Source organism: the organism of the source record quoted next (genome assembly GCF_019968985.1).
Source record: "MAG: Porospora cf. gigantea B chromosome Unknown PgB_NODE_1091_length_7927_cov_140.125, whole genome shotgun sequence".
Classification (NCBI taxonomy): domain Eukaryota; phylum Apicomplexa; class Conoidasida; order Eugregarinorida; family Porosporidae; genus Porospora; species Porospora cf. gigantea B.
In genome coordinates, this window is record NW_027178510.1 from 1 (window position 1) to 7,927 (window position 7,927).

A 7,927-nucleotide genomic window follows, 5' to 3' on the forward strand; every position below is an offset into this window, starting at 1 on the left:
GAAGCTATGAATCTCGTGGATGAAAAAGTAACTTATACTCCGGCATGAGTGATGCGTGTCGCCGCGATACCGACACGAGCGATGATATCTGGCTATGCTACGATTCCGGCATGAGCCAACGGCCATCCCATGACAACGGCGTCAGGGAGCAGCGCCACTCCTTTCATGATTTCGGATTGGTATTCAATACGACAATGACTCACTTCGCCACGACGCCCTTCGGAAGTCTGGTGATGACTTCAATCAAGTCGAGCGAGTTCGCTGAGTACCTACACGATCCTCAGCGCCGCGTAAGGCTCTACCCCCACGGTTAACTCAGGCCTCCATCATGAACGCTGTCATGGAGTGCGCCCTGCACGTGGAGCACGAGGTGGCGGATGTCGCGAATAACCTGCCTCACCTGCGGCAATTGACGCAGGTACTTCCTGCCAAATGCGAGGCGCTGACGCGTCTGTTGAAGGACGGAGTGGATCCCGCCGAACCCCAGCCAAGACGGCAGTCGTGGATCGACGAATGGAGTCGTATTCAAACCAGAGGAGAGATTTTCGAAACGATGCAGTCAGCGAAAATGTACGCCGATTCCAAGAACGTGGTGGACCTAGTAGCGCTCGCTGATCCGAATGACATTGTTGGTGCGTACCGTCAGCTGGATCTCTCCGATCAGGATCTGATCGAGTTGGAACAGGGAAGTCCTGAGATCCGTGACATCATCACCAAGTTCAAGAACACCTGGTTCCAAGAGGCCGGTTGCGAGTTTGATTTGTGGAACCCTCCTGACTGGAAGGAAAGCATTGCTGTGGCCGATAAACTGCGGGACAGCAGGCTTGCCAGCTTCTGCCTCGGCATTCATGGGCTTTGGCGCGGTCTTGGTCGCCGACTGTCGCAGGATGTACTCGATCACCCGTTGAGGTACACTCACATTCCTATTCCGCACCCCTTCGTGATGCCTGGCGGTCGCTTCACCGAGATCTACTACTGGGACTCGTACTGGATCATCATGGGCCTGATCCACTCCGAGATGTACGAAACCGCGAAGGGGATGATCCGGAACTTCTGCTACATGGTGGAGCGGCTTGGTTTCATTCCTAACGGATCGCGCAGCTACTACGTGTCTAGGTCGCAGCCACCCTATCTTACGCAAATGCTGCGGCTGATTTTCCAGGCGACTGCGGATACGTCGTTTATTAAGGAATGCCTTCCACTGGCCGACGCCGAGTATCAGTTCTGGATGAGTAAGCGTCGACGCTGTCTCCGGTTGGAGAACCGCGTACATGTTGTGAACATCTTCAACGCGGAGAACGATCAGCCGCGCGAGGAGTCGTTCCGTGAGGACCGCGAGTTACTCTCGAAGTACAACGTTACCGGCGACGATGCGAAGACGCTGATGCGAAACATTCGAGCGGCATGTGAAACAGGCTGGGACTTCAGCTCCCGCTGGGCGGGGCCTAAGATGGCTGACGTCGCCGGCCAGGGGATTATCAATGTACTGCCGTATCTCAAGACAGTTCAGGTGATACCTGTGGACCTCAACTCACTGATGGCCGCTAATGAGCGATGCCTTCGCAACCTCCACCACACGTGCGGCGAGGAGCAACAGGCGATGTTGTACATGCGGGCGTACTCTCGGAGGTGCCAGTCCATGGATGACCTGATGTGGAACGAGCGCGCCGGTTGCTACTTCGACAGCTTCGTGAGCGACAACGGGCACATCACTCACAACAAGCAGTTTTTCCCGTCGAATGTTCACCCGCTGGTTTCGCAGTGCTTCCCTCCAGGAGTTGACCGCAGCGCCCGGAACAAGGCGATGCTGAGCTACCTCCGAGTCTCAGGCGTCTTGGACTACGTGGGCGGGATTCCCACCTCGCTGAACAAAACCCAGCAGCAGTGGGACTTTGGCAACGTGTGGCCGCCGCTAGTTCACAACGTCGTCGTGGGACTAGCTCACGTGGAGGACTCCGACCTCATCAAAGAGAGCCGCCTGCAGGCGGAGAAATGGATACGGACGTGTTTCCTGCTGTGGAAAGAAACTACATTGGTCTATGAGAAGGTGTCCACCGAGGAAGTAACCGCTGGTTTCGGCGGAGAGTACGAGGTACAGACGGGTTTTGGGTGGACCAATGGAGTTATTCTGGACTTACTGGCCCTCTATCCTGACATGCTCCTGGAACCTGATGATTGATTGATTGATTGTCTGTGGGACGTGATGTCTACTTGTCTCAATTCCTTAAATCTGATGAGCTGTTTAGAAGAGCATGACCCTACAGTGTTTGACCTGATCTGCAAGGAGAAAGAACGGCAGATGAACGGTATAGAACTTATCGCGTCGGAAAACTTCACGTCTCTCCCCGTACTTGAGTGCTTGGGGTCGGTGCTCACGAACAAGTACTCAGAGGGGCAGATCGGAGCTCGCTACTACGGCGGTACGCAGTTCATCGATGAACTCGAGGCCCTCTGCAAGCGCCGCGCATTGGCTGCCTTCGGTCTCGACCCAGAAGAGTGGGGTGTCAACGTACAGCCATACTCGGGCTCCCCGGCGAACTTAGCTGTATACACCGCGCTTCTGAACCCGCATGACAGACTGATGGGCTTGGATCTCCCGTCAGGTGGCCATCTAACACACGGGTTCTATACTGCCAAGAAGAAGATCTCGGCTACCAGTATTTTCTTCGAATCTCTGCCGTATCAAGTGGATCCGGCCACTGGTCGCGTTGACTTCGACAAACTGAGACAATCCGCCCTTCTATATCGTCCAAAAATGATTGTCTGCGGAGCCTCAGCGTACGCTCGTCATGTGGAGTTCAAGGACTTTCGCAAGGTAGCAGATGAGGTCAACGCCTACCTTTTCGCGGATATTGCGCACATCTCCGGACTTGTGGCCAGCGGTCTGCATCCCTCGCCGTTCGAGTACTGCGACGTGGTCTCTACCACGACCCACAAGACCCTCAGAGGCCCGCGATCCGGCATGATCTTCTACAACAAGAAGCGCCATCCGTCTATGGGGGAGAAAATAGACTTCGCTGTCTTCCCCTCCCTGCAGGGAGGACCACACAACCACCAAATCGCCGCGCTGGCTACCCAGCTCAAAGAGGTGGCGTCGCCGGAGTTCAAAATGTACAGCCGTCAGGTGATCTGTAACTGTCAAACCCTCGCTGATGCGCTAATGGCACGAGGCTACAAGCTCGTAACCGACGGCACTGACAATCATCTACTGTTATGGGATCTGTCCAGCCAGGGAATAACGGGCAGTAAGATGGAAGCCGTGTGCGACAGTGCTCATATCTCGCTGAACAAGAACACTGTGCCCGGGGACAAGTCAGCGTTTTCACCCTCTGGCGTCCGAATCGGGACGCCAGCCATGACCACTCGCGGTTGTGGAGAAGCGGAAATGCTTGTGATCGCCGACTTCCTGCATAGGTGTGTCGACATCGCGTTGCGTGTCCAACAGAGTCATGGTGCTAAGCTCGTGAACTTCAAGAAAGGCCTGCTCGAGAGCGAGGTCTTGGACGAGCTGAGGCGCGAAGTTGTCGCCTGGGCAAAGAGGTTACCGTTCCCTTGTTAGTGCATGACTTGATTAATCTTGGTAATTTGCAATGCTGACTCAGGAGACAGAGAACGAGATCATATTGCAGAAGCCGCCAGACGAAGAAAGGGATCCCGTCGACATCACTGACTTGGCCAGTCCACGGAAGGCCGAGAGCAGACCGACGGCATGCCGCGCTTCCGAGGTGTTAGGCGTCAACTGGAAGCCCATGGCCGAGCGTGTGGACAATGGACGCGTGGCCGCTGAGCTACTGGGCGCCGTAGTTCGGGACAGGGCGGAACTAGAACGTGAGTACGCAGCATCGCTGCGTGCCATCGCTGCGAGGCTGGATACCGTACCGCCCACGGAGTCAGATACGGTTAGGCGAGGCGTAGCATCGCTGGCCTCGATGATGGACACGCGAGCACGTGGAGCCGAGACCTTTGCAGAGAACGCGGTTAGCGACATCGTGAAGGCCACACTGGGCCCGACGATTCGGAATCACTCTCGCGTGTTCAGTCAGATCTCGTACGACGGTGCGGCCTGCAACAAGGACGTACAGTTCTCCCAGGAGGACTATGAGTCCAAGCAGAGAGCCTACGTACAGGCTTGCGTGGAAGCCGAGAAACTCGCGAATCAATTCCAATCGGCCGCTGCTGCTCACGGTGCCGCGCGGAACAAGCTTGTTACGAAGTCTCTCGCCGCCCTAGGCGCTGTACAGAAGACGGAGTCGTTGTACCTCAAGGCCGTCAGCAACCTCAACACAGTGTATGAGGCCTACAACAAGCAGGCGTCCATAATGCTGAACTCCTTGGAAGAGATGGATCGGAAGAGAATGCAGTGCGTCCACGACAGTCTACGGAAGCTCACAGTGTTTGAGTCCAGCCTAGTGACCCAAAACAAGTACGAGACGGACCACTTGATACGAGTGACGAATGAGATTGACGTGGAGAAGGACCTCGAGGAGTACTTCTGCCGCGTTCCGGAGCCCACCCCTGTGTTGGAACATGTGGTCTCTAAGCTGTGGCCCGATGTCGAAACGGACGTCAGCGTGCTTGGTGCAGCAGCGGCCGACAGCAAGAAGAACTGGTCGACCTCCGTGCTGAACAACGTAGTCTCGGGCTTGGACTCGCTTATCTCGGCGGGACTGCCAGATAACAAGCGGAAGACCACGCCAGACGACCTTGAGGAGGAGGCCAGCTACGTGCCTGCCGTCGGAGTCACCGATGCCCTTGCGCGTGAGTACTCGTACATTTTGGAAGCTCTCCACAGGGGTGACATGGGTATCTTGGAGGAGAGGGCCGGTCGCAAGGTGAAGGACGACCTGTCGTCCTCTCTACACCGCTACGTCCTCTGTTTGGTGCTGCAGCAGCTGCACGACGACGGCAAGGTCGAGTTCCCGACCATGTACGCTTTGCGAGCACTTGGCGCTCTCGTGGTGTGGGCGTTGGAGTTCTGCGAACGGCAGCTGGATTTCTGGAATGCTCGGTCCCTAATGGTCCTGGCACCGTGGTTCAGCGCCCATGGTACTATGGCGGATGATCCCCAACAAGTCAAGTTCACTTGGCCCAAAAGCACAAAAGGCTACCAGAAACTGCAAGCTGTCATGGAGCAGCCCTCCGAAGGCGATCGTTTCTCGTGGACACTCCACGTGAGTGCGAGACCTAATGTCTATTCAGCGCTGCATCTATCATCACCGTCTGTGGAACCGAGTGCAGTTCTGGGAAGATACGCTGACTTACACGATTGCTGAGTTCAAGCAAGGCGAGTTTCTGGCACAACAGCACGACGATCCCGACACGTTCCTGGAGGAATTCAACAAGAAGAACCCATTGCGGAGTTCGTTGCAACTGATGGCGCCGTTGATGGTTTCCTACGGCATTCTACACCAGCAGGTCTCGCACCTGATTCTGAAGATATGCGTGAACTACGACCTGGGAGAGGAGACCGCCACAGAGATGCTGTCGTCACTGAAGGACGACTCCATTCTGCCCACGGCTCAACCCGTTGCGGAGGCGAACGTGGAGTTTCACTCGCTGAGCAACACCGTAACGAGCGAAGAGTAATGTTCATTGAATGGCGCAAAACCCCACAATCAAGCCCAACACGTTGGGAAGGTAGTCAAGGCTCCAGACGTTACACAACGTGCCTAGGGGGGTGGCGGAGCAGAGGGCCATGCCGACCCCGAAAATGGTGGCGCCCAGAATCAGAGGACGGTCGATGACGGAGACTCTAGGACAAGGAGGCAGCGGCGTGCCCAGAACCGTAACTTCCAGATTTCTATGAATCAGTGCGTAGTAGACAGCAACCACAGCGCAGGCTGTCGCCCCGACGACGACGAGACTCCAATCCCAACTGGAAGACGACAAATCAAGGAACTGCGACACTCGATGAGGGTAGTGCATTTCTGCAGACGTGGCTCCAAGACAACACGCCATACCGTTGAAAAGCTCCACGATGAGCTCCAGACGTCCCAGTGACGCCACAAACTGCAGTGCTAGGACCACAAGAAAGGGCGTCAGGAGGTCCGAGTTGTCCACCTGGTTGCGGGTGGCTGGCAGCCATCGCGCAGTGCCGACCACTGTCGCTGTGAAGAAACCCGCGATGAGAAATAGGAGGGTTGCTAGCATAGAGCGCTTGGATAATCTGGCGATGCCGCTAATGGAGTGTCCAGTGGTGCAGCCCAGGCACATGTCGGAACCGAATGCGATGAGGAAAGAACCCACTACACGGGCAACGATCGCATCGGGAGCCTTCTGAACAGCGATTCCGCCAACGCTCATGGAGAGCCCCGCAGCTATCAAGAATCCCAGCATCCACGATAGACTCTGTAGGTGAGGTGGCTTCCGGTTCACCAGTGGTTTCACGACTCGCTTGACGATTCCTGAGACGCCCATGACCTGTGTGAGGCTCGTCTTCGCGCCCTACCCGGCCTACAGCCACGAGGCGAATCACAGAAGAGACGCCGAGGACAAGGCCTCCAAGCAGTTGGTTTCTCATCTCCTGATATGTGCGGTTTTCGGCATGAACTCCGATGAGGACCGAGACCTGGTCCTGGACGAGATTGATCGTCTGCGGAAACTGGAATTCAAAGACTGGATTGACCACTGCGACGCGAACCGCGGCGAATGCTACCAGTGCGCCAGCGTCGTTGGGTGCTCTTTTTGCGGTTCACACGGGGCTTGCTTTCGTGAGCGGCTGTGCCTCTTGAGACAGCAATGGATGTAGAAGGCAATGACGACATTTTCCAGACGAAGCTACTGTGTCCTACCGTCAAGAACGTCACCTGGATGTTAGAAGGCATGAGGTGTCCAGAGGCCTTTGTATGCAACTACGTCTGCCCCTCATCTGACTGGAGCGCCTACTCGTGGATAATGTGGGTAGAGTGGTTGTTCTTCCTTATGATCTACCTCACGGTGTTTTTCGTCTTCCCTGTACTGGTAGCGTCCGCTGTCAGCGTGATTCGGCAACGCCGAATGGAGGGTCGCCGTAAAACCAGCAGCTCCCACTACTCCTTCCAGTCATTCCAAGCAGATTAGCTCGTGATATATCATTATTCTTTTCGATGGAGAAGGGTATCAGCCGTCATGTCAACGGCAACATGTCAATCTGTGTGGACCTCCACCACATCCGTCCTCCAGAGACGCTAGCTGTTCTCTACCCCGTGTTTGCCCAGCTGAACACGCGCCCTCAGGCTCATCCGATAATCTGGGAGCGCCACGAATCCGCGTGCCGGCGGAAAGGAGCTCTTCCGTATCATATGACCCTGAGTGACGACGCCTTCGAAATGTGAGGCACTTTTCATGATGTGGATACAAAAACATCAAAAGGGGCGAATTTACGTGTATCTAATGCAATGTCTTGGGATTCTGAATCCGTAATTGATGGAACACATTCTGAGTCATAACAGATCTTGAATCTGTGATTTACTGAGGGAAGACAGTGCACATTGGGATCCTTAACGCGCCAATGGTACGAGATCTGACAACATCGTTATGCACATGATCATTACCTTCAGAGAGATGCGTGCGTAGCTAAAGAGGTATAGGAATCTAATTCGCATAAAATGCTCACGGATGATGTGGGTCTCAGCTTCCTCAAAAAGCTTGACTGCGGTACAGACCCTATGGATGGCTCACGCAGTGGTTAATGAGTACATAGCCATCGAGAAGCCGGAAGACATCCTTCAACCTGACACGCTGACGACGGTCCTGCAGGAGGTTGTTCCTGAGGTAGTGCAGGTCGACAGCAGCACTGTTGAGAACATCCTGAGGTCTGTAGACGACTGCATGGAAATCTTGGAGAACAGCGACTCCAGCCGTTTGACTGCTGAACTCTTCAAACAGCCGGCGTCTCCGTCGCTCGTTGTGGAGTTTATGCTCGTGGCCTCCACTGTTTTCGGAACCG

General features: G+C 55.2%; 6 protein-coding genes across 9 annotated transcripts; 5 read left to right on the plus strand and 1 right to left on the minus strand.

Annotated features, from left to right (window-relative positions):
- Positions 1-44: 44 nt before the first annotated feature.
- Positions 45-2,179, plus strand: KVP17_003854 (uncharacterized protein; the record flags this gene model as incomplete). 3 transcript variants are annotated; one of them, XM_068521532.1, is made up of 2 exons in its annotated part: positions 45-290; positions 320-2,179. In XM_068521532.1, the coding sequence occupies 2 exons, from the start codon at positions 45-47 to the stop codon at positions 2,177-2,179; spliced, it is 2,106 nt and encodes a 701-aa protein (XP_068379656.1). The 3 variants fall into 3 exon arrangements, with proteins under 3 accessions (XP_068379656.1, XP_068379655.1, XP_068379654.1); XM_068521531.1 differs by lacking the exon at positions 320-2,179 and having other exon boundaries at positions 45-314; XM_068521530.1 differs by lacking the exon at positions 45-290 and having other exon boundaries at positions 329-2,179.
- A 54-nt stretch (positions 2,180-2,233) lies between these two features.
- On the plus strand, positions 2,234-3,559 carry KVP17_003855 (uncharacterized protein; the record flags this gene model as incomplete). The annotated part of the gene is made up of 1 exon (XM_068521533.1): positions 2,234-3,559. The coding sequence occupies one exon, from the start codon at positions 2,234-2,236 to the stop codon at positions 3,557-3,559; it is 1,326 nt and encodes a 441-aa protein (XP_068379657.1).
- Positions 3,560-3,590: 31 nt separating this feature from the next.
- Positions 3,591-5,586, plus strand: KVP17_003852 (uncharacterized protein; the record flags this gene model as incomplete). Its single annotated transcript, XM_068521528.1, has 2 exons — positions 3,591-5,171; positions 5,200-5,586. The coding sequence occupies 2 exons, from the start codon at positions 3,591-3,593 to the stop codon at positions 5,584-5,586; spliced, it is 1,968 nt and encodes a 655-aa protein (XP_068379652.1).
- A 3-nt stretch (positions 5,587-5,589) lies between these two features.
- On the minus strand, positions 5,590-6,520 carry KVP17_003856 (uncharacterized protein; the record flags this gene model as incomplete). 2 transcript variants are annotated; one of them, XM_068521535.1, is made up of 2 exons in its annotated part: positions 5,590-6,420; positions 6,449-6,520. In XM_068521535.1, the coding sequence occupies 2 exons, from the start codon at positions 6,518-6,520 to the stop codon at positions 5,590-5,592; spliced, it is 903 nt and encodes a 300-aa protein (XP_068379659.1). The 2 variants fall into 2 exon arrangements, with proteins under 2 accessions (XP_068379659.1, XP_068379658.1); XM_068521534.1 differs by lacking the exon at positions 6,449-6,520 and having other exon boundaries at positions 5,590-6,417.
- Positions 6,521-6,738: 218 nt separating this feature from the next.
- Positions 6,739-7,059, plus strand: KVP17_003851 (uncharacterized protein; the record flags this gene model as incomplete). The annotated part of the gene is made up of 1 exon (XM_068521527.1): positions 6,739-7,059. One exon carries the CDS (start codon positions 6,739-6,741, stop codon positions 7,057-7,059), a length of 321 nt encoding a protein of 106 aa, XP_068379651.1.
- Positions 7,060-7,085: 26 nt separating this feature from the next.
- Positions 7,086-7,313, plus strand: KVP17_003853 (uncharacterized protein; the record flags this gene model as incomplete). The annotated part of the gene is made up of 1 exon (XM_068521529.1): positions 7,086-7,313. The coding sequence occupies one exon, from the start codon at positions 7,086-7,088 to the stop codon at positions 7,311-7,313; it is 228 nt and encodes a 75-aa protein (XP_068379653.1).
- Positions 7,314-7,927: the final 614 nt, after the last annotated feature.